The sequence below is a fragment of the Eublepharis macularius genome, chromosome 2 (genome assembly GCF_028583425.1).
Source record: "Eublepharis macularius isolate TG4126 chromosome 2, MPM_Emac_v1.0, whole genome shotgun sequence".
Classification (NCBI taxonomy): Eukaryota; Metazoa; Chordata; class Lepidosauria; order Squamata; family Eublepharidae; genus Eublepharis; species Eublepharis macularius.
Window position 1 is genome coordinate 152,858,700 of NC_072791.1, and position 25,335 is coordinate 152,884,034.

Genomic DNA, 25,335 nt, shown 5'->3' on the forward strand with positions numbered 1-25,335 from the left:
CAACTGTTGGCAAAAAACTAAAGTTCATTTGATGGTGTCAAAGCTTAGCTTAAACAGGCGGGCTACCATGTTAAGGGCCTGCAATGCTTTTTGCCATGAGCTTCTCAGTAGTGTGCTTCAGTAGCTTCTAGAACAGGGTTGCGCTTTTAACTGGGCTGGAAAATACAACATGTATGCGTGTCCCAACCCCCACCCCCATCTGTTTAATCCTTTCAAATGGAATGTATTGTCTTCTCAACTACATCTTGAAATGAAAGTATGCACATTGGGTTTTAAAAAATGTTTTCTAACCTCTGTATCCTTGTAGATTTGGTTTGGAGCTTTATTGAGCAGTGTGACTCCACTTTGCTAAAATGTGCACCATGTTTCAACCAGAATGGGGATCCCAGCAGACCACATGGCTAATGGGGACAATTTATGGGGCTAGAGTCAAGCTGCACATCTAGATTTCTCTTACCAGTGGCAGAGGTGTCCACTGCATCCATCACCTGCCTGCCCATGCACTCCAGTGCCGAATCTAGAAGGCAACCTGTTGCAATCAACTGCCCTGATGGAAGAAATGTAGGGGTGGGGGGACCACACCCACTTACCATAGGCAGTTAAAAATGAAACATGGTGAATTCAAAAGGTAGCAGTAAGCAGATGAGTCACTTGGCTTGGCCTTGTGTGGCCCTTGAATGTGCTACCCAAGGTGGTCTCTGATGCTGTACAGCAAATTGGGATGAGCAGAGGTTACAACAGAGCATGGACTGGCAGAATGAGAAGAACCCATTTCTGCACTTCAGTGGCTTCCATTAATTTTAGTGGGTCCTGTGAAGCATATCCTGTCTAAGTAACTATGTACACAAATCAAAGCCCTACTAACCATCGTCCTCTTAGGGAAGAATGATGGGAGATATCACAGCTGCATCTCAGATTGCAAACCTAAGCACTAAGAAAAGGCTTCTGCTACCTTTGTCATGATTAGATGTGTACACTTTAGAGGTAGAAAAGTGGGCCTGTTCTCGGGGGGGGGGCGGGGGGGACTGCATCTGACTGTGTGAGTGGGGAGGAGGGGCTGTGTACAGAGAGTCCCATCTGGCTAGGGCCTGGACATTCTACCTAATGCAAGTGCAGATTGAGAGCAGAACAGCACTTTGACTGACTGACAGCCTTTGGGAAACAAAAAGTAAAGCCAAACAAAGCTTCTCACTTGTGTTTCTGGTTCATATTTATAGCTGATTTTTTTTGTTAATGTAATGTAAAAATTAAAACATTTGAAAGACAGTAGCAATTTTGAAATTGGCGTGGTATCTTAGGAACAAATTAAGGCTGGAAAAAAGTGGCGATGCTTATCTGGGCCGTGTTGATACCACCATTGAGTCTTTATTGATAAGGAAATTCATAATATCCTTTCCTAAGACTGAAAAAAATGGGGGTGGGTGAGGAGAATCACTGAAACATTTATGCGCATATCCTGTATTCTGTTCAAAGCCTTGAAGAAGGCTGCAGTAATCAGGTCAGAAATACATATTGTGCCTATTACAGAGTAAGATTAATGTACTGTGTTAAATTGCTTTTCTTATAGGCCCTTGCTGTAAGAACAATAGCCCTTGCTTCAATCACTAATGGGGTAGAAACATTGCAAAACAAGCCACAGAGGAAGGGAGTCCTTTTTGAATTGTGAAGAAGTAAGACAAAGGCCCTCAAGCTAATAGGTGAAAACTGGCAACCTGTGTGCTAAAGCTGTCCCATGAAGCATTTTCTCTGCCAAATTTTAATCTGTCTCTGGTAAACATTTTGGCCATAATTTCATAATTTCATCAATTCTTAATTTGTTTTCAAAAGTTTTGAGAAGCAGGTGCCATTTCCTCCAGAGGGGGAAGGGATCCTGCAGGGCTCTCTAGTTTTAACCCCCTGGTCAGAGCCAGAGTTCCAGAGGTGGAGCATTCTTGAACACCATCAGCCTCCCCATCATCCCCACGTTTAATTCCACTGTCAAATCTCTCATGGTTAGGAAGTTTTTCCTGCTCTCCAACTGAAATCTGCCCACTTTGCCTTCTGGAGCAGCAGTGAAGACATTGATCCCTATCTCTGGCTCCAAGGTATTTTACACACGATTTATTTCTACCCACCTACCTCCACTTGTTCACATTTAAGCAGAGGGAAGGTGTATTGTTAATACAGTGCTGAAACAAGCCCAACAAGCTAGTGTTGTCACCCATGGCTGCAATTATTACACAGGAATGAGTCAGTGCAGCATAAACAAAGCATGAAGACCTGAAACCAAGGCAATTAATTATGCAATCCAATAATTTATTAAACCTTCATCTTGTAAAGCCAGTTACAAATTAAACAACAAAAAAGAGCAGAAGGACATCTGCAATAGTACTAATGGAAGTGATGTTCCCAGTTGGGTTTAAGCTGCCTGCAGCAACCCATGAGGCGAGGACACAGCAGTAGTGCAGGGCCAGGGAATGGGTGGAATGGAATAGAAAGGTTCTCATCAATGTCTCTGCTTTCATTAAAAACACACAAGTAATTTCTGGGGTACTTGAAAACATCTACACAATGAACTCTCAGAAACAAGGGGATCAGCTGAGCAGGATTTTCATACTTTGCATAGCCCTTTGTAAAATAAGTCCACTTATTTTACATATATAGAGGCTTCAGAATTTATCTTGGGAGAGAATCTGGATTATTTTGTTGCAGAATTTTGATTTTTTTTAAAAATGCATAAGCAGCCAATTGATTCTTAAGCAAACCAAAGAGAATAAAGAAACTTATTGGAGGAAAAATCCATTCATCCAGTCTCTGTGTTACCTGGGCTTGGATGTGACAAGCAGCACAAAAACAAGTCTATGTAAAAGAATAAGGAAAGCAGAACATGCCAGCCCAAACTCCTGCACAGAGGGAAGGTGCCACAGGTAGCACAGAAGTCACCAGAGCCCCTTCCTTGCAAATGGACACACACAAATCTGACCTCAAAGTTTACTCCTTGAACGGATACATGGATTTTTACAGTAAGCAGCACCTTTCTTCATCATGCACCATATGAAATCACTCCTTTACAATGACCATAAGAAGTCACTCCTCTGCAATGACCTTGGAAGAACAGATCTAGGGAAGTCCATTTCACATATAGCCTTAGGCTAGTGGGTAGTTCCTAAAGCTTGAATTTTAAGCCTTTGTGTGACTCCATTAACAAAGACGAACCAGACACTTAGCAGTAGTAGCTTGGTAAACTTTGTGATTTGGTTCCATTTGAACCTCCTGGGGATGGTCACTCTGACAACATCATGGCCCCACAGAAAGGATCCCAACAAGTTCATTCAGTCGTAGCAGCTCATCCCTGAGGGAACACCACCAAATATGAGAGAACTCAGTCTTTGCTCCTGGAGAGCTTGGCTGAAGAAGTAACAGGAGCCCATCTCACGTGGACCCGGGGGGTAGGCCAATGTAGCAATCTTGCTTGTTGCAGCACCTTTGCAACTCTCCCCACATTCTTTCCTGCTGCTTTTATTGCACAAAATGGTGCCTCGATCTCTCTGAGAAACGTGGTAACATTCACTCCCAAGTGTTCTCTCTGCCCCTGCAACAGGCTCTTTCTTACAAGAATGAAGCCAAAGGAAGCTCAGCCTCAAACTGCCTAGGAATTGCTAACTGTAGTATTCTTGGTTATGGTGTTGGCTGAGGAGCAAACCCTGTCCCAGGGGATGATCTGCACCAGCCCTTGCTTTTCCTCTCTCAGGCAACATGGCAGAGAAGGGTTTGGTTTGGTTTTGAAAAGGCTCTTTGCTACAAATCCAGCTGGGAGGTGGTGCAGGTCTCTCAGAAGTTCAGTTCAGCCTCATCACCTTGTCCAGATACTTGCACGGCTGTCCAGGCTGGTGGCCGATTTGCTGCTGCAGCATTTCTTCACAATCATGTTGATGTAGGCTTTCATGATTTTAATGATCTCCCCCACCTAATAAAACGAGAGGAAAAGTCACTCACTCACATTGTTGCGTTCTCTGATACTCCCCAAAACAAGATGGGAATTACCTCTGCAAATAATGAAGGTCTGAGTTGCAAATATTGGGCTGCAATGCCAGCCAGATTGATAGTTACCAGACCGCAGTGCACATGGAGAAGTGGCTCCAGTCCCTACCCACCACCCACCCCTGACATTTTTCCCAACCTGGAAATGTCTCATGGCAATGTTGTTTTGCTTCCCCAAATAGCACCCCCCCCCCCAAGTCTGCTTCGGGCTGGGAAAATTGCTTGAGGGGAAGTATGAAGCTCTTTCTCCACATACTGTGTTCCTAATCCTAATTGGATACTGCATGAGCAGAACAGAGGAGAATCCACAGCTCGTGTAATTGAGTTACATCTGATGCCTGGGAGTGGAGAATGAGAGAGACACAACTCAGGCCCAACCTGTGTACTCCATAATTTGTGAATGGTAGGGTTCTCATAGGTGTTGTCATATCCTCTGAAGCTAAGCAAGATTTGGGCCTAGCCACTGCTTGAATAAGATTCCTCCTGTGATGTCTTAATAGCATCTTTTCTGACTAAAGAATGGAACACATTCAGGGTCTCCCCTCATCCTTGCGCTAAGAAAACAGTTAGGTGGAGCAGACTCCGTTAAAAGCCTAAGAGTTACACTGGATTCAGTGTTATTACTAGAAAAACAAGTCAGCCGCAAAAAATGCTTTCTACAACCTCACTCTAGCCTGGAAGATGGCTTCTTATCTTGACAATGCTGACCTGGCCACTTGGATCCATGCTATGGTAACATCAAGGCTTGACTACTGTAATGCTCTATACATTGGCCTCCCATCTAAGTTAACTAGGAGGCTCCAATTAGTGCAAAATGCTGCAGCTCGATTGTTATCAGGAGCAAGCAGGAGCCTGGGATTCGGTTTCGTTTTCGCAGCCATGTCGGACGCTCCTCTCGGCAGGTCCGAGAGGAAGCGGCCGAGCCGCCTGGCCGGGCGGCTGATCTGCAAAGGTTAGCCCCCAGACTCTCAGGCAGGGAGTCTGAGTCCGGGACGCGGCGGGAAGAGCCCTCTGACAGATCGAGGGAGGGGGTAAATCGCCTGTTTGTCCCTATGGAGGCCGGCAGACGAGCGCGGCACCCAGTGTGCTGCCGGGCTATGGAAAACGGCAAGGAGCAGGATTAGGCGAAAGCCTGCAAGTAAGCGAATCCCTTCTGTTACTACAAGCGCATGCGAGGAGTGGTGGGGTCTGAAGGTTAGAAGACTTGGATTTTTCCCCCCTCATAGAGTCTCGGAAGATTGGCGGTCCCCCCCCCCCTAAAATGGCAGCGAAAAAGCAGAGCCCTGCTCTTGGCAAGTCAGGTTCGGCTGCCTTGCAGAGGGGCGAGACGCTTGAGGAACTGGTTAAAAGAGCGGTTATGGAAGCCATAAAACCCTTTGTTGACAAGCTGAATGAAACAGATCAAAGGGTGGGCTTAATTGAAAGCGATGTGAAAGCCATTAAAGAAGCAGCGGGGGGGGGGCAGAGAAGTCTGCCCGGGAAAGTGCGTCACTTACGAGAGCAACGAACAGGGAATTAAAGTTGGTGGAAAACCAGCTGATCGGACTGCAAGTGGAGCGAACACAAACCATTTTGCGTCTCCAGAATGTTAAAGAGGAGGAAAAAGAGGATTTATGGGATCTCGCCTCGGAACTTTTAGCGACACCCGCGAGGGCAACTAAAGAAGAAGTGAAAAGCGCCATTTTGGGAGTCCGTCGGGCATCTTCAAAATATGCAACGAAGCGGCAGCTGCCTCGCGAGATTGTTATCGAGTTTTCATCTAGGAGGGTCCGGGACAGTATCCTATATAATTCATACAATGCGGAATTGGACTTTCTGGGAAATGAAGTCAAGATATTGAAGGACGTTCCATTTTTAGTGCGGAAGAAAAGATTTAAGTACAAGATGTTGGCAGCTCTTTTGAGGGAACGGGATATAAAGTACAAATGGCTACTCCCGGAAGGAATCGGGTTTAGTTATAAAGATAAAGCTTACAAGATTAATTCGGAAGATCAGCTAAGGGATTTTGTGGATAAAAATCCAGAATTTGGACCAGACACCAAGCAAAAAGAAGAGGATCCGAAGCCTGAAGGGAGGGGGGAGGCAATGAGCGCTCCGGCGGTAGCTGCGCAGAGGGAATTGCGCCCGAGGCCCAGGGGAGGGAAAAAGATTTAATTTGAATTGTAATTTGTAATTTGTATGATCAACCACTCCGTCACTATTTTATTAAGCTATTTTTTACTATGGCAGTATGAAGGGAAAGCATTGAAATGTAGTGTTTAGTGTTTGTAGGTCACCTTCCCCTTTTTTCCACCCCTCCTTCCCCTTCTCTTTTTTTTTCCTTTCTTTCCCATCCCTTGTGCTATTGTAGTCTTTTGTAGTTACTGTCTTGTAGGTTATGTATGTATGTAGTAGTTTATAAAATATATATATAAAAAAAAAGGAGCAAGCAGGAGCCTGAACATCACTCCTATCCTACAGTCACTCCACTGGCTACCCATCGTTTACCGTGCTCAGTTCAAGGTATTAGTTATTACATACAAAGTTCTTCACGGCTTTGGTCCGGCATACCTACAGGACCGCCTCCCTCCCTATGTTCCTCCGTGGCAGCTTCGCTCATCTGAACAGGGTCTCCTGCAGGTGTCAGGCTGCAACACAGGTGAAGTCAGCAGCAGCCCGCACAAGGGCTTTCTCTCTGGTGGCCCCTATCCTGTGGAATGACCTGCCTGAGGAAGTCAGAAGAGCCCCCACTCTCCCCACTCTCCATAAACGATGCAAAACTGAACCATTCAAAAAGGCTTTTTACTCAAATGGGAGGGCTGTATTGTAGGGATGGGGTCTCAGATGCTTCACTAACAAGTTGGGGATCATAGACTTCATCACCATTTTTGCCTTATATATTATCTGCTGCTTTAAATATGTACTCCTATGTACAACCAAAGCTCCATGTTGTCTGATGTTAGTCCTAGAATTGATTATGTTTTGCTTCAGTATTTTCTACTATGTCTTGGATCCTTGCTAATGCTATGTCTTTAAATTTGTATATGTTTACCTTATGGTATTGTATTGAAATGTACTTACTTGATACTGATTGTATTAACCTCATACTGGGTAATCCACCTTGAGTCTCAGTGAGAAAGGCGGACTATAAATGACGTAAATAAATAAATAAAAAGTCCAAATGGTCATGAGGGACAATCTGTGTGCCAAGGAACTACCAGGTAATAATCTTAAAACCTAATACTGAATGGTGAAGCAGGGAAAAAAGGAATCTTGAATTGTGTTTTTTACATTTTTACATTTCTGTAACCTAGAGTTTCACGATACAAACCTGAGGGGTTTCAAAGAACATCTCCCTCTCATCCACTGTTAGTTTGAAGGTGTTGGGCTGGGGAGCCCCAAAGAAGATAATGTGTTCATACTGGAAAGTTTCCAGAGGCTTAGGCTCCCCACGTTTGTAGACAGACACATTCTCTGTGCTGACACTGAGCCAGAGGTCATTTGGGAAGCCACCTTCCTTACACTGCAAGAAAGAACCAAGAAGAGTTAGCAAAAGGAGAAAGCAAAGGTGGGGAAATACTGGGATGGAGGCAGATGCTGATAGCAACTAAACGGGATGTGTACAAGCAGCTCTTCCCCCCGCCCCCAATCCCCTCCCTTCTTTTCCATTCAATAGGATGAAACTGAATTAAATATTTTTTTTAAAAAAACCAATTAAGATATGCTATTAAATGAGGCTTAAATATCAGAATTTCCCAGTCTGGGGCTCTGCAAAGACCATTTTTTAAAAAAAACTTGACCTCTGCAGATAAGACCATACAGGATTTCTTAGGGGACATTTCATGGATCAAAACTCAAGTTTCCTCCCACCCAATTTGTGCTCATTCCAGCTGTTCCTCACTTTCTGCCAAGGATCTCCAGCCAATCCATTTCTGCATCTAAGAGGCATTTAGTGAGTGGGGTCAAATAAAAAAAAGAGCCTGAACCACAGGCAATAGGCTTGGGAGCAGTGGGACAAGGAGTATCTTTTCCAAGTGTAAGTGTGTGTCTTGTATCAAAAGGCAGGTCTATATTAAAGGAGCATCCTTCATACTCCTGCCATGGAGGCAAGCTCCTAAACAGAAAAAGGGGTAGATTTGTTCAGCATTCTTGCAGCACCTGGCCATGGAAACAGCACTCTGAGTGGAGAGTGACTCAGCTTCCTCCAGAAAGAACACAGATGCCCCTTGCTAGCTCAGAAGAGAGCTGCCTCCTCCAGACCAGAGTGTGGTGAGTCTCTGCTGATGGGTCAGTAAGTGGATCCTGGAGAATCTGCACCAAGAAGAACTAGTAGAACACCGTGACTGAGGGACTGAGTTGCAAGCCAGGGAGTTCCTTGGTTGAAAGGAATTTACATGATGGCCTTGGGAAAAATCATCATCTGCTTAACAACAATAGTAACAATGGTCTAGTGAGCTAATAAATGCAAAGTGTTTTGGACACTTGGGGAAATAACTGGTCCAATACAGAAAATGTTATTTGTACTGGGATTCCACTGAAGTCAATGGGAAAAATCAGTCACAGTCAAAGCCTATTAACTAACTAAGCATGACTTTTCTCTGGACGGAGGCCCAAATATTACCAGTGGTTCCTCTCTCACCTCAACATCAAATAGGGTAGAGCCATAGCCAGGCCATTCCTTCATAATGGCCATGTAAGCCACCATGGCCTGCTGCTGAGGCAGCCCTTGCAGTTTGCTCCACTTCTCCACTACGCTGGCCCGAGCTGCTGACAGCTCCTCTTTCACCCACATCTCCATCATCTGCTCCTCTTCCACCTTTTGTTTCTTCACTGAGCCTGCCTTGAAGCTGCGCTTCAGAGTGCCCTCCAGGAAACTGGTCCGCCTTCTTTCCAGCACATGGCTGCTGGGGCCACTGCTCTTCATGGACTGCAAGATTTTGGACTTCAGCCTGTTCACTGGGTAGACATTGTCAAGGGACCAGGAGATTTTGGAGGAGTCTCCATGTAGATATTGTAGTCTCAGCGCTGCCAGGTGTTGCAATGTCTCCTCCGGACCAGGGAAATGGCCGTCAATGAGACTTTCATGAGCCTGTAAACATCAAGAAGGAACTATTATTCATAGCTTTATAAAGATTCTGTACTGAGGGCACTTGTTGTCAAGACTGGTTTACCAGCAGAGGAAGGTATCCAAACATAGTATCTTCTCCATACCAGTTTGAAGGTATGTGTATAACATGAACTTGCGGCCAGATGCAACAGACATGGCATAGTGGTTAGAGTGTCAGACAAGGATCTAGAAAGTCCAGGTTTGAAGCCTACTTCTGCCATGGATGTTCACTGGGGGACTTTGGACCAGTCACACATTCTCACAGGGCTGTTGGAAGGATAAAATGGAGGAGAGGAGAATGATGTGAGCTGCTTTGGATCTCCGTTGGGAGAAAGGTGGGGTATAAATAAATACATAAATTGTGAACATATAACAACAGATATGATACTAAACCCTCAAGGCCAACACAACATCCTTACTCCAATGGCAGGCAAATTCCTTCAAGGAAAAGTTAACTATGCCAAAGGACAGAGCACTTGCTAGTCATTCCAGCTACTAAAAGCCTAGTGTTTATCTTAATCATTCCTTTGGGTAAAGGGAATGTTAATATTCCTGTCCTGGTCTTTCAAAGACAGTTATAAACTCCTCTATCACCACACCCTGTGACAAGAAATCAACTTCACCTACACGATCTAGAAATCAGCTTCTACAAAAAAGATGGCTTAAATCTGCTCGTCAAAACTCTTTGCCCTGCAATGATTGTTCTGCAGTCTCCTGTTCTTTGTTGTCTGAACTGATGGGTGGTGGGGCTGGCTGGGAATGCAGTCCTGCTTTGCAGCAGAGGGCTGAACTGGTTGACCTGCTGCCTCTTCCATCTAAATGATTCTGAACTCTGTTATCACCTTCCCTTTTAGACAGTGGTTCCAAAACCACTGCTATCCTCACATAACATTGTTCTAGATGCAGAATTCCATCTGCAGAACTGCCCTGTATGTTTCCCAGTTCTACAACTATCCTGTTAAGACATGGAGCATTATGATTAACCTGCTGTGTAATCCATTATAAAACAGTGGAATTCAACAAGCAGCTTTCCTTGACTTCACTGAAATCTATGATAGGCCTCTGCTTCAAGCTGCTTACAGTTACATTTCAACAGGAGGAGAAACAACAAAGTAGGGGAGGAAAGGCACCAGCAAGAGGAATCATCAGGAAGTCCAGGGGAACAATCCTAACACCACAGACATCTTTCTTATATTTACATTAATGTAGCAGCTGCAGAGGGGGCTGCATTTGTCAGCTCTGTATGCATGAGAGAGAGAGAAGGGAAGCCTGACAAATGTGAAATGGGGTCTTTGTTTTTCAATTTTCCAGTTTAAAATAAATGGCCAAAAATTTTATTTCTGGCTCATCATCATCATGATACCAAATAGAAAACCTGTTGGTCTTTGTGTGAATGTTGGAAGTAGCAAAATTGAGTCCATCCACAGACTCAGGGGAGGAATTCTACTTACTCAGGAAATTCTAGGAATGCAGAAAAAATACAACTACATAAATTAACCAAAAGAAAAAAGAAGCAAAAACCTGATAAGGACTGAAAATGCTCCAAAGACGACCTGCTGAGAGTCAAAGGGGAAAAGAGGGTGGAGGAGAGAGAAGAAATGAAGCCCTGAGAGCTTACGCAGTCCCAGAGAGGCAGATCTGGAGGGCTGGGTGGGATTTCCAAATTAGTTCCCACCCCCACCCCCACCTCCACACTTTGCAGTTTTCCTCATCCCTCCAGCAATTCATCCTGTACTATACTCAGTGTTTCCAACGGATCAAGGGACTTCCTTACTCACTAAGGAACGTTCCATGTTCCATGTTTACACTGCTGATTTTGCTATGACAATTCATTACCCATTTGTTGGGACTATAGTGGGTCATGCTCATGCTGACTGGATATTTTTCATTTGATTGAATTCTGCATTCACCTGTGCTCTGCATAATGCTATGCCACAACTACTACTCTCACTTGCATCGCTTGACCTGTTGCCTTTACTTTATAAAAAAAAGCAAATATACAATTTGTTCTTCTTAGTTTTGTACTTAATTTTGCTAAACAGGCTTCCATGGCTACCCTTTTGAGCTGACATCATAACATCTCCATGTTGTCCTCCATCTGTCAAGTGGAACGGACCGCTTGATTTCATGCTATTAATATGCCATTGTGGGTGAAGTCTTCTCATCAAGGCCTGGCCCTCCCATCCATGTACCACGAAGGGTTTACCTGCTCAAACATGAAGGCAAATTCCACTCCCTCTCTGGGAACATTTTCAACATCCAGAAAGCAATACAGCTTGAAATACAGCTGCCAGTGTCCTTCCTCCTCCTCTTCCATAGACCCAGCGAGCCTGTAAAGTAGGGAAGAATCTGATATTCATCTTGATCATGGATCTATTAAAAGCTGAGCTACATGTTGCACTGGCCATTTGAAAACAACATGTGCATGGAAAGCTCTCCTCTCTCTTCCACTCTGATGTCTAGGAGGATTCAGCACGTAACCCAGTATCATCACATTGGGTGTTTTCCTATGCCTGCAAGAATCAGCCAATTACATGGAAGGGGGCAGGGAAACTCTTAATGCAATGATGCTGTGCTACGTGCCAGTTAACTTTAACGTTTTCAGGCCCAGTGTAACATGAATTTGATTTAAATCATCGATAGTCATGCTAATCATGTGCATTTCTATGTATCTTGTTAACGGTCAGGATGAGCACAGCATCGCTTTTATCTTTGGCAGTCAGTTCAAGCAGCTGAAGAAATTGTGATTTATTGTTGTTTTAATAGGAAGTGTTGACATTGGCCTTTGTAACCTTGCTTCAGAAATCTGAGCACAATCTGATAAAGATCTGAACATCTGTTTTTTTATCATTTTGGGGACCAATAAATTTACCTAGAGAATAATCACTTTTTAAAATTATATAGATTTTTTTCATTTTATCCATCACTGTGTCTATAAAAAGCATCATGTATGAGGCTAATCAGGACTTCTGTAGATGGCTCTCAAAAGGAGATTTAGCTGAGCTGTTTCTGTGTGTACTGGGTTCCAGGACATTTCAAAGCATTATCAAAAACAGTCAACTGAAAAATCGATTTAGCTTTAAACTTTACATATTCAGTTAGGTTTGAGAAATATTAAGAGATTTAGTACAGGCGTTCTTTCAACAATCACAGGATTAATTAGTGTGTGTGTATCTTTTTAAGTTGTTGCCTAATTAAAAGGGTTATGCTTTATTCCAGTAAAGAGTAGAGTCACTGAAATTCTTTACTTGGGTTTCTGAGCAAAAGATCAATCACTCAGAACTCTCTCTTTTAATTATACTGTATAACATAATGCCCTCTTAAAGGACCTTATCTATATAGATCCAGATGAGGCCTCTGCTTGCCAGTTGGCTTAGAGAATAAAATCTTGCAATGTGAACTAGGTGCAGACCCTTCATGGGTTGTGAATTGTATAAATTCATCACATCAGAATCTGTTGAACTGCAAGCATGTGTCCTGAGAGTCATGTGACAGGAAGAGGGGAGCCAAAGTTACACCTTCACTGGTGTCCAGGCCAGAACTGTGAGCAGCACACCAGAAATGAAGAGAGGAAACAAAGCAGAGCGCTGAGGAATGAGCTGTATGGCAGAGCCATACAATAGTCCTCTCTTCCTCTGAATGCCCTTGCCTTGCACTGCTGCTGTTCTTTTCAGTGTGCACGCAAAGTAAAGCAGGAGCCACAAAACCGTTGCTGTCTTCCATATGTGCGTTAGCAGCAGGTCCTTCCAAAGTCAGCCAAAACATTATAGCTCTTTAGCGGACCTCCACAACCCACCTGAGGCTCTCAACCTATGGGTTGAAGGCCACTGTTCTAGAGTTTATAACAGGAAAGGTGAAAATTCACCACAAGGATTCTATCTTTGGAGACATCTCTTGGTGGGTATAATATATACCTCAGCTCAAAGAGCAGGAGACAGAATTAACTGAAAGATACCATTACTCCCAATTTTGAGGTCAGATTGGAAAGAAACTTGTAAAAAAAAAACTAAAGTGAAAAGAAGGTTCAAATGAGAAAAAGAACTCCTGGACTAAAGCTTGGAGAATTGCTCTGTGGAGTGGGAAGGAAATCAACTGATCAAGATCCTTCCTCCTGTGAGGGTCAACCAGCCAAAAACTGCAACAACATAACCTGCCTGCTGGAGCAGAAGAGAGGAATAATCCCCCATGCTGGACATCCTCCTCCACAGATGGAGAGAGGTCCTTCACAAAGGGATTTACTGAGTGGAACTCAGGGTTGAAAAGCAATACATGACAGCCCCTGGCCCTTCTGAAACACAGTGTTTTGTTGGCTGGTCAAGTGGACTAGCACATGCCACAGCCCTGGAAAATTGCATCACCTTGCTCATTACTTCAACGTCTAGTTTTCTGGCACCTCTAATCTTCAGGCTCCAAAAATGACTCTGGATTTTGAACAACAGACCCAGAAAATGAGAGCTGAGCCTGACCTAGATATCTGAATATGCTGTCAGTTGTAGGGGGAAATACCAGACAGCCAGTACTATGGCTGTGTCTGCACTACACTGCAGTTTGCAAACTGTGCCAACACCTGATTTAGGCTGGGCCAGATAATTCAGGGCTGAGAATTACTTCTGTAAAGCAACTACCTCTCAAACTTGGCCAAGATGTCTGCTACGATCACCCGACTCTCAATTGCCTTGTCCACATGCTTGTTGCGTTCAAAGAGGGCAAACATGTTCCGACTATCTTCCATGGCCAGTCCTCGGATCAGCTTCTCTACCACCTACAAGGATTAGAAAGGAGCACTAAAAACTATGTAGACTGACTGAAGAAAAATAGGACAAGGAGCTTACAAGCTGAGGTTGAACAGAGGAGGAGACAGAGAGGGACAGAGCTGCCCCTCCACTTCCTGTGCTTCTCCCAGCAGAAAAAAAGCAAAATCTTTTCGTTTATTCTTCCCTGGGTATGCAGGAAACAAATCAAGATGAGCCAAAAAGGCCTTAATTATCCTAAGGATACCAAGCAGCTATAGTCACATCACTCCCTGTGAACACCACCCCTATGTTCCAGGGCTACCTTGTCCTGCAAATACTGCCTTTTGTTTTTACCTCTCCTGCACTGGTATGGGAATTGATGGTGATCTGACAAGAGCCCCCTCCATGGCAATAAACTGTGGTCGTCATTTCCTCTCGTGTGATGAGGGCCTGTATCTCTTCCTGGGAGGGGACAAACTCCCTGCTCTTGGTTCTCTTCAGTGAATCACTGATGAACTGGGAGTACCGATCTATTTCTGTGCCTGGGAAGAGGTCTTTTACTCTGGTAGGGGAAAAGATAAAGACATTATTGCAAAATGAACTTTAAACCAGAACCATGTGTTGTATGTATAGCACTGGAGAAAGGCTCAGTCTAAGCCAAGCCTAGGGAGATGATACATTATACTAAATTTAGACACCAGAGATTTACAATTTTCCAGCCCCAGGCTGACATTTACACTCGGTTTCCTCTAAAGCCTCGGGGTCAACTAGCAGAAAATGAAAGGTGTAGCAGTTCAATGAAAGTACTAAAAAGTAAACAGGGTTCTTTGCAGCGCAAAGGGAGTAAAAAGGAGGGGAGGATCATTCCATGGATCTGTATAATGACTGGTGCTATCTAACTTCTTCATAAATGATCTGTAGTGATAAGGATGGATACTGAGGCAGTTATGCCTGCACGGTGTTCCTTCAGAACAGCTCTCACCTTCTGAGATGGAACTTAAGGTAACGAAGGATTCCCCGGCTGGGCAGGAAAGTACAGCTCATGCAGGTCATCAGCTGCCAGTGGTGAAGGTTACCAGGGCTGCTGGGCTGTGGCACATGGTTTGTCTGCTTGACCAGCTGACAATAGACCTCATCACGGAGGGGCCTGAGGTCATGGCAAGTCTGCAAGATGCCTTGGATGATGGGGATGGGGTCAGGCACAGTCTCAATCTCCTGCAGGGAGTTAAAGATCTTCATGGCTTCATCTTGGAGGCTGCTGTACCCCTTTTCTTGCTGCACTGTGAGGGGAGAGGAGGCACAAATACAAGACAGGGAGGACATCGGTCTTACGTTGGAAATCTCCTGACTGGCAAGCCAGTAGATAAACACTCCAAGAAGCAATGTGGAAGAATGAAAACCAGACCCACCAAGTATTCTGGACCTCAGCAATTCATGAGGGCATTGGCTGATCCAAACACTTGGGGACAGCCATCCTGATCATTACACGGGTGAATATTCATGAAAGAGGCAATACAATAAGCCCTTTGTAACTAAAGGTTTTTCTGGCAGTCAAGAAGAACAACCTCCAGTTTGTGTCATACATACCCTTGGTGCCAAGCAAGAAAATATAGTACCCAACATGTCATAGAGATCCAAAAGCAGAATTTCCATACTGAAAATATTATCTTCATCTTTCCAACACTTTGCCTCCATAACACAGAGTAGAAAGGAAACTTGCCCGACAACTTAGGATAACTATTCAAATACTTTCACAAGATTACTCCAGATAGAACTGAACAGAATATACAGGCCCATTTTGAAATGTGGCTGCTGAAAGTATGGATTGCCCTAACAATAAAGTAGCAAGCTAGCTAGAGTAGCTGAGCCAGTCATTTGGGAAGCCATAGCTTTGTGGGGAGGAGGAGGAAGATAAACAAAACGTCACCCTCCTCTTCCTCTCTTTAGCTGAGGCCCTGAGCTGTTCCAGGAACAAGAGCAAGGCAACTCCTGATAGCGCTTCCAAAGGTCATGGCACTTGGCAGTATCTGACACTTCTGACATGCCATCATTCAGTTTTATGAATGAACATGTCAGTGATAAAAGCAATTATTGATAAATGCAAAACTAAGCATAGCTGCTGACTACTTGTCAATTTCAAAGAGTTCCAAACTTAAGCATGCTAGTCTCAGGCAAGTCACATGACTGTCCCTTGCGACAGGCACATGGCACATCCTCCCTTAGAACTGTGCAGTCTAGAAATAAAAAAAAATAGATCTCTCTGAGTTTACAAAAGGATTCTCTTCCATTGATCTTCCTTTTGTTTTTGTGAAGGTACTTGATTAACTTGATTTTACCTTGCTGTGAAAGAGAGAAGGAGGACAAGCAGACCCAGGAAGAATGGCTACTTTAAAAAAAAAAGGAACGTGGATAAAGATGGTTACAGGTAGGTAATCGTGTAGGGCTGCAGCAGGATTTGAGTCCAGTGGCAACCTTGGCGACCAACAAGCTTTTCAGAAACCTGAAGAGGGGAGCTTGTACTCTAGAAAGCTTATACTTTGAATTGTTGGTCTTCAAGATGCCACTGGACTCAAATTCTGCTGAATAAAGATAGTATTTCTCTCCACCTGCCCTCCCCCCTGAATTCAAACATCTGCCACAGCACATACTCCCAAACTCCAAAACCACTTACAGGTGATCCCAATATCCCCGTAGGGCAGTGGTAACAATGGAGAGTGCAAGGGATGCTGAGTGTATCTTAGGATAGGATTCCTCCGGTAAGTCTGTTCCACCACTTCAGGATTCATGCTGTTTTCCTGAAGAGAAAGACAGATGATTTTTCAGGTAGACCCTGACTTTTTCTGCCACACATAATACTGTCAGTATTAATCCAACACCTTTTGGTTGACTTACAGAGAACTTCAGACAATTCAAGTATATTTGAAGGCTCGGGTACTTTATATCATATAAAGGTGATGCAGTCCAGCAAAAGAGAAGCTCTCAAAATAAGTCCACAGATGGCCACAGAAACAAATTTAACCAGCAACACCCTCTACAAATAAATTCTGCTGTAAGACTATAAATATACAGAATTCCTCAAAATAAGGTTACTGTTGGTTCAAAATATTTTTGAGTGAATAAATCTATTTCTGCACCTTTCCATGAACTTTCTTGTGTTGTAAAATAGTTTATTATTCAATTGAATGCCATACCTTTCTGCTACAATGGGAGTGTTCAAGGTGGCTCACAATGCATTCTCTCTCTCTCTCACACACACACACAATACACAAAATATAAGAACATCTCACTGACAGTGACATTGGAAACCTTCCTTCAGCCCCCAGGGTTACACACATAAACCGCTGAAGTAAGGATTTAACCCTGAGTGTATGCATAAATAAACTAAATAAACTAAAATCAGAAGATATACATGATGGAAAAAAGATGTTCAGGTACTTGCACAAGGGAAAACCCTAAACTGCTATATCCTAAAAGAGCAAGGAGGGCTCATTTTTCCTTAATAACTTACAGCTTGTGTGTTAAAGGGGATACTGGTATTTCTTCTCCCTTAGAAGTATTCTCACATCTCTGGTAGGGACAAGAACTGAGCAAGACCACAGAGATTTGCATAAAGAAAGATTTCCATATCCTGAAGAATACCATTTCCTTGAGCTTATGGAGAATTCTTGCAGGAGACTGGCCTGAACCTTTTGGCTCAGTTCATATGCCAAAGATGATTCAACATATGGCTTCATTTATATATATAAAACCCCTGGTCCCTTTTTTCTGTCCTTCTTAGACTCTGGCAGAGCTCATATTAAGTCTCAGAAAAATACTTACTCTAATGTCACGTATAAGTTGTTGTGTGGGTGTTTCAATAGGAACTTTGTTGTCAATGACTCCTTGGATGGCAGAGGCCCAGCGCATGGCTTCATTCAGTAGCTTGGTGTAGAGGCGGTACGAGTGCTTTCGGCCATGCACAGTGATGTTCCAATAACCTGCCAGCACAATCAGAAATAGGCAGTGAAATTGGATGTATACCTCGAATTTGGATGCTCCACACAATTACAGTTGTGCAAAAAACTATAAAGAATGCAATAAACTCTCCTGGAGTACTGTTTCACAGCTGCCGGAGGAAGACTTAGCAACACCTCTGCATCGCCACTCTTTGATGTTTCTTACCTGTTTCTTTGAAGACCCGTTCATCAGGCTGGGCCACTGAGCAAAGGCTGTTGAGCACAAGAGTTCCAAGCTTGGTGGCTGTGCGCTCTGACGATTTGTAGTAGTCGAGGGCAGTGCTGGTCAACACAAACCAGCGTTTTTTCACCTTCAATGAAGACGTTTTGCTGCTGTTCTGGACCTCCTTATGAAGCCAGCCTAGCAAGGAAGAGGGACAACAGGAGTCAGTGGGCTGGAGGAAAGAGTCTTGTTTTTCTCTGAATCCGCATGATTATGGCTACTGTTGGGGCTCAGTCAGAAGCAGGTAAGGGGGGAAATAATGGTAAAGACTCAGCTGCTCCTGATCTCTCACTAGGGCTAGCTGAAACCCTTGAGTGGAACTGCAGTGTTCCTTACTTGTTTATTAGCCGTATAGTCTGAGTACTCATTATAAATAATAACAACACTCAGATGTCTAACAGTGCAACCTTAAGCAGCTTATGGTCTTAGAAGGCTGTTAACTCTGATTAGGATTGCACTGTGTGTTACTTTTCAGTGTTGGTGCTTATACCTCAGTAATTTTCACACTCTCCCTATATTTTTGTGCAATACTGTAGATTTTGTGCTGAGAAAGTAACAGCTTGCTTGAGGCCATCCAGTGAGTTTGTGGCTGAGGAGAGATATGAACACTCTTAGCCACTGCACCACATCTGCTCTCATGGCAACTGTGCCTTGGGACATTATCGTGTGTTACAGTCACAGGTTTAATTATGTAGTCTTTTTCATCATTCTTTTCTCATGGCGAGGGGTACCATTTGGCTGCCTTTTTACCTCTCACAAGAAACTCCTGTCCATCGACCCTGGATTCGCCTCTAGGCTTCTGCAAGAGAGAGATCCAGTGGTGCATCTCCTCAGGGATATCGCTGTTGCAATGAATGACTCGGTTTGCAGTGATGATCACAAAGGAGTTTGGCCTGCAAAATATAACATAAGTAGGTTACCTACTAGACTCTACCTGAAGCCAAAGCCCAGAAGATCAGAAAATTGTTCAGTACAGGAAAACTGCAGTCCTCTCCTTCCCGCACACTAGACATGCTTTAGAGCCTCTTTTAGAGGGGGAGGGAGGGTGGGAAATGTGTATTTGAATTGATAAGTGTAAGACAATTAGTACTAGTTGAAAAAGAAATGGATGTAATATGTAATCTGTGAAAAGTATGTTAACCTACCCAATAAATTTCTTTAAAAAAGAGCCTCTTTCCAGTTATTGTGGAAGAACATCCTCTCCTCAAAGTATCTATGTAAACAAAGCCTCTTTTGGCTCCCTTCCAATAACCTCCATTTGTTAATAAATATTTTTAACTCTCATTTTTTTGTGTATGGCTGCATGGCACCATCATACATCTCTCAACTTGACCGCAGGATACGCATTTTAAAAATCTGCAGAATGGCGCCATGAAGGGATAGATGTTTCTACAAACCTGAGGGAATTCCAAAAATATCTCAAAACTGGAAAAAATGTTTTCCAAACTTCCCAAAAATAAAAAAATGATACATCTGAAGGAACAAAATGGCACCTAGTACTGCTTCAGTCCCGCCAGGAGGTCAGAGAGCCAGGATAAAGGGAGGGGAGGGGAAGATGATGCAGGGCCACATGGGCAAGGGGGAGGGGAGGGTATGAGAGAGAAAATGTCATGGTCGTGCAGGGAAAAGATGTGAGGGAGGAGAGGGAACAAACAACTGGAAGGAAAGTAGCAGCTTGGGAAGGAAACTGAAAAAATAGGTGTGAGGAAAGGAAGGAAGAAGGAAAATGGGAGAGAAAGTGGAAATAGTGTGGCCAGGAGGGTCACTTGTGGGGGGGTAATGAGATCTCCCCCAAAGGTCCCCCATTTTGTGTGTGTACATATATACATAGGTCTCATCTTTCCCATAGTCAGGTGCTGCCTCATGTCTGCCTATCGATAGTGTAGAGAACATTCCTATCACATGGCAAACAAGTGTGTCTTACTTCTCCAAAATATTCACTGTGTTTAGCAAGAATGAGATGTTGAAAAAAGTGGGTTGCCCTTCAGATCAGATAAAGAACAACTTCAGTGTCGTAAGTAATTTGGATAGACCCTTCCATCAGCTTTTATGTCTACACCACTTTATTTGTAATAAGTGTCCCTGAGATTGTGCCTTTAGCATTTAAATGTGTGTGTGTGTGTGGTGCCCTCAAGTCAGAGATGACTTATGGCGACCCCTGGTGGAATTTTTATGGCAATAAACTATCAGAAGTGGTTTGCCATTGCCTGCCTCTGCAGCCCTGGTCTTCGGTGGAGGTCTCCCACCCAAGTACTAATCAAGGCCAACCCTGCTTAGCTTCTGAGATCTGATGAGATTGGGCTTGCCTGGGTTATCCAGGTCAGGGCAGCATTAAAATAACCTTATTTTATTTAGATTTTTTTTAAAAAATCCAACATTAAACTGATATTCTCAGCCTTGATTAGTACTGAAGAAAACTCAATTTTCTGGTTAAAAGACACAAAGGAACACATTCTTAATTTTGCTTTCCTTTTACAAGGCTGTAAGATTATTCTATTATATTACATTTTATCCCAACCTTCTTCTAAGGAATTTAGAGCTATGGACACAGTTCTCTCCTCCTCCATCTTATCTTCACAACAAGCCTGTAAGTTTGGTTAAGCTGAATGAGAGAGCCTAACTAGACAGAGAGGGGATTTGAACTTGGGTCACCGCAGTTCTAGTATGATGCTGTAACAGCTACACTCTAAAGCTTCTCCAGTTGCAATGGGAGGGCTGTAAAATGGCTCAGCATGTGCTGTTGTCAGAAAATCCACCACTCTGGAGGTAGCAGACAAGAGTCACAAGGTGACAGAGACAAAAGCACAAGGTCCACGATCCCATCATTCTGTGCAATAGTCTACAGATGTTGAAAGATACATGGGGGAAAGCAAAGCACCCCAAGGGGCGGTACTGGGCTACACCACTCCCATGTAGCAGTCTCTTTTCACAGCATGCACTATATTAACATACTTGACAGAGGCTATAGGCCATTGCAAACACCTTCCCAAACTTGAAAACACTGTAGAAAATACTAGCTCCTGTATTCTAACTCACAGCTACTAGAATCTACTAAGACAGTTGCTCCAAGCAGCTTCTGGAACCAAAGCCAAACTACTAAAAATAAACAGCCATTTGGTGTGACAGTTAGGGAACGATTTTATTCTGGCAGAAGGCATTAAGCGGCTGCTTAGCTGTTTATATTTACCCAAGTAAACTCCAGGAAGATTTCATGTAATATTTTTTGTTATACAACTATCACTGTATTGAAAACATTTGGAAATTTTGAAATATTAGCCATATAAATAAATACATGTAGCTATAGCCTACCTGTCAGGATTGTCAGAAGCACAGACAGAGTCGATAAGTCCAACATCCAAAGTTCCCTTTAAAACAACATAAAAACAAGCACATATATTTAAGCCAGCCCCAAACATTCACTTTATCATCCCAAGATTCTGTCACATTTTAGCATAACCAACCAGAATCCAAAATGGATATATGCAGATGAAAGTGTAGGACTATACAGACAGGAGGAAGCTTGATGCTTAATGGCTGGGCTTGCCACAGGCCACAAGCAAATTAAGCCCCTGCTCTTACACAGTCCCCTTTGCTTTTTTCAGCAAAAATGAATAGATGCCGTTCTTTCTAATGGTGAAAAAGTAAAGCGCTGCTCTTGGAGATAACACTACAGTGTGGGCAAAAGCTGCCCTTAGCTCCTGACTCCAGGTGGCTTGGCATGAACTGACTTGGATCTAGTGCTACCAACCTCCAGGTGGGGGCTGGAGTTCTTCTGGAATTGCCACAGATCTCCTGGAGAAAATGGCTGCTTTGGAGGGCAGATTCTATCGTATACCATACAATCTTAGAGAAACAGAACTCCCTTCCCAGGTACTGCTGTCAAATTTCCAGGAATTTCTCAAGCCAGAGTTGGCAAACTTATTTAGATCCCATGGGATGAGATGTACTTTTCCCAGAGTTCCTCACAACACTATATCCTTCAGCAATCCTCTTGAAGGAGACACAGCCTTTTCCTGGTCTCGATCTTGGTAAAGAGTTTCCCACAAATAAATCTCCTAGTGCTCTGCACATTTATTATTTTTACTTATTTAAAACATTTCAATGCTGCCTTTCCACCTAATGCAGGGTCCTCAAGGCAGCAAACATTTCAAACAGCTTTTAAAAAGCCAAACAAACAAAAATCTTCACCTACTGACAGAAGACAATGTTCAAGGGACCAAGATGTATCTCCATGAGGAGGGAGGTCCAAAGTTTAGGTGCCAAAACTGAGAAGGCCCTTTCTGGGTTTGCCACCTGTCTAGCCTCAGATGTTGGAGGAAACTGAAGCAGAACTTCTGAAGAGAACTGGAGTGGTTGGGTAAGTTCACTTGGGAGTAAGCAGTTTTCAGGGCATGCTAGTCCAAAGCTGTACAGGGCTTAATGGTCCATATCAGCACCCTGAATTGGGCCCAGAAGCAAATTGGGAGCCAGTCACTACAACTCACTACAGTCAACATTCTGGCCAAAACATGTTGTACCAACAGTAGCTTCTGGGCAGTCTTCAAGGGCAGTCCCAGGTAGTTCAGATGGCAGGAGTCTGATCTAGATGATACTAGTGCATGCACCACAGTGGCAAGATCTTTTTTAATGATCCTGCTCAAGGACAGTGATAGCAGATAGGAGAAAACAAACTTTCCTTAGTTGTCAGATTGCCAGAACACTAAGAACCTAAAGTTTCTAAACTAAACTAAACAAGAATTACACCATTCTAAGTCCACTGACTTTAGTACAATTAGAAGAGTATAATTATCCTTAGGACTGTATTGTAAAATCTTCTCATTCCTGTCAGACCCCACCTGATAGACACTCACCACAGCATTCTTTGGGTTGGCTTGTTCATCCTGCATTTCCCTCAGCTGCTGCTCCGTTGCACTGTGCACACGACTCAGGATGTTAAACCAATCACTGATAAAAAGACCATAGCAAGATCCGCTTTCAGATGGGCAGTAAAAGACTTGATTTCAGAGAGTGATCAGGCGGGCAAAACATTTACCTCAGTGTTGTGGCATTATTCCCTTTGAATATTATACATACAATAAATCAGAACCTCAGTGAATTGTCCTCTTTGGAAACTTTTACAGGGAGCTGACTCATACTGAATTGGACCACTGAATCACAGCATGTTTTATCTAGACTTGAAGAGGTACTCCAAAATCTTGGGCAATCTTGTCTGGCTCTGCTACTGGAGATAGAGGGACTGAATACAGGGCTTTCAATATACAATGTGTAGTGACTATCACTCCCTGACCTGGATAGCCCAAGTGAGCCTGATCTCATCAGATCTCAGAAGCTAATCAGGGTCAGCCTTGGTTAGTAATTGGACTGGAAACCTCCAACGAAGACCAGGGTTGCAGAGGCAGGTGACGGCAAACCACCTCTGTTAGTCTCTTGCCATGAAAACCCCACCAGGGGTCACCGTGAGTCAGCTATGTCTTGAGGGCATTACACACACAGAGCGACTATCACTCAGCTGTGTCCCCTCCTCTGCTACAGAGATGAATGCCAATGGGTGCAAAAAGAGCTGTGGCTGCTGCTCAGCATCAGCAATGGAACAAAGTGCTGCTCTAGGAAACTGACTCCCTTTCCCCAAGCAGAGGCTGTACTTTCTTGCTGGCTGATCTTAATATTGCAATGTGAACTGCAATCAGATGCCACTACAGAGCTGGAAAAGACCAAAAGGCCATTTGCCCTATTAGCCTCTGGCAATTAATTAACTCACAGCAGACAATAGTGTCACAACCAGTGAGCAGATGGAACAGCGAAAGATGTCAATTGAGTAAATAACTCCAGAGAGAATAAGTGACAGGTGCTCAGATGCTTGCAAGACATTTGACCAATGGTGATGTAATCATAGCCATGAAAGTCTATGAAACATGTCAAGGAAGTTATCTACACTTTAGATGTTTATTTCAGCAATGGTAAAAGGCTTTCAACAGCAATACTAGTTCAGATGGGTGTGTGAATACATCCAACTGGAGTTACAGCATCAGGGGGCAAGAACGTTTTATTTGGGCTCAGAAGGTTTATAAGATATTGCAACATTTTAAATGGCAGAAGTTGGAAAAGCAACTTTTATTTCCAGGGCAGGGTTAGGACCAAAGATACTTAGAAACACCCACCCAGGGGCAGTGCAAGGGTTTGCCACGCTCGTGGCTGGCCGGCCGGGCGCCCCTGCACTCATAAGCACGCGCGCGCGCGCGCACCAGCCTGCATGATGACGTCACGCGTGATGTTATCATGGGAGCGCACACACCGCCACCGGCCTGATTGCTGCGGCGGGCGGCCTCCGAGCTCTCCCGCTTGGTTGCCTGCACCGCTGCAGATAACTGCCCGCGGTGGCTGTGCCTGGCCGGGGGCTTGTGCTGGCGGTGGCAGCGGCGCGGGGTGGGAGGGATAGGAGGCTGGTGCTTTGTGGCGCGCGCTCCCGCCCGCCGCGCCTCCTCCGGTGCTCCCTCCGGCACCCCACCCCTGCAGCCTCCGCCTACCTGGCCTCAATAGGCGCGCCGGCCCTGCACCCACCCCATTCTGGTATCCCATACCTGGCATCCTCTGGTGACTCAGCCACTATGTGGTAAACACGATCATTTGTCACAATATCGAGAGCATTTTCTTTCTCATGAATATCCACAATCTCTCTGGAAAAAAAACAAAAAAAGCAAATGGTGAGAACTAGAATACTGTGGCTACTTGACAAAGGTCATACCTCTGAGGTTTAGTGCTTCCTCTGATGTCTCAGGAATACTTCAGAGCATTCTATCTGGTGGCACCAAATAAGCAAGCAAAGGCAGGCATCCAAAGATGGAGAAAAGCTGAACATTGGAGTGGGGGTGGGTGGGTGGGTGAGGAGTAACCTCCGTTTGAAGACTGCCTCCTTTTTGCTCAAAAGAGATTAATTCTTTGAACTAGACCACCAAAATGCCATCAATAAAGACAAGAAAATAATGTTTAAATTAGGAGAAGCAGTTCAGGGGCCAGGGAGGCATCTTGTTGGATTTCAAAGAGACCAAAATATGGAGAAGCTGACTGGGAGAAAATGCCAAGAAAACTTTGAAGCACTATTGTTCTCCATGCAGAATGGATAAGTGGAGTGTGAAAGGGCTGTACCAAAGCACTAATTAGTAGCCTAAGACAGTACCATGAGGATTTTAAATAAGGCACCTTCACATTCAGGAAACAGGATCAAAGGTTCCTCTTAAAAGAGGTATCCATTGTCTCTCACATTTTCTGCTCTATGTTCAA

General features: G+C 44.0%; 1 protein-coding gene across 1 annotated transcript in view; it reads right to left on the reverse strand.

Moving 5' to 3' along the window:
- Positions 1-2,531: 2,531 nt before the first annotated feature.
- Positions 2,532-25,335, reverse strand: part of LOC129323547 (unconventional myosin-X-like) — a 115,882-nt gene continuing 93,078 nt past the window's right edge. The window contains exons 30-43 of the mRNA XM_054970082.1: positions 24,636-24,731; positions 22,908-23,001; positions 21,367-21,422; positions 18,808-18,950; positions 18,001-18,195; positions 17,659-17,816; positions 16,511-16,634; positions 14,822-15,119; positions 14,194-14,401; positions 13,732-13,868; positions 11,313-11,436; positions 8,639-9,088; positions 7,331-7,522; positions 2,532-3,946 (exon numbers count right to left, since the gene is read on the reverse strand). Of these exons, the coding sequence (XP_054826057.1) occupies positions 3,833-3,946; positions 7,331-7,522; positions 8,639-9,088; positions 11,313-11,436; positions 13,732-13,868; positions 14,194-14,401; positions 14,822-15,119; positions 16,511-16,634; positions 17,659-17,816; positions 18,001-18,195; positions 18,808-18,950; positions 21,367-21,422; positions 22,908-23,001; positions 24,636-24,731 (2,389 nt within the window). The 3' untranslated portion in view covers positions 2,532-3,832. The remainder of the gene's footprint in view (positions 3,947-7,330; positions 7,523-8,638; positions 9,089-11,312; positions 11,437-13,731; positions 13,869-14,193; positions 14,402-14,821; positions 15,120-16,510; positions 16,635-17,658; positions 17,817-18,000; positions 18,196-18,807; positions 18,951-21,366; positions 21,423-22,907; positions 23,002-24,635; positions 24,732-25,335) is intronic.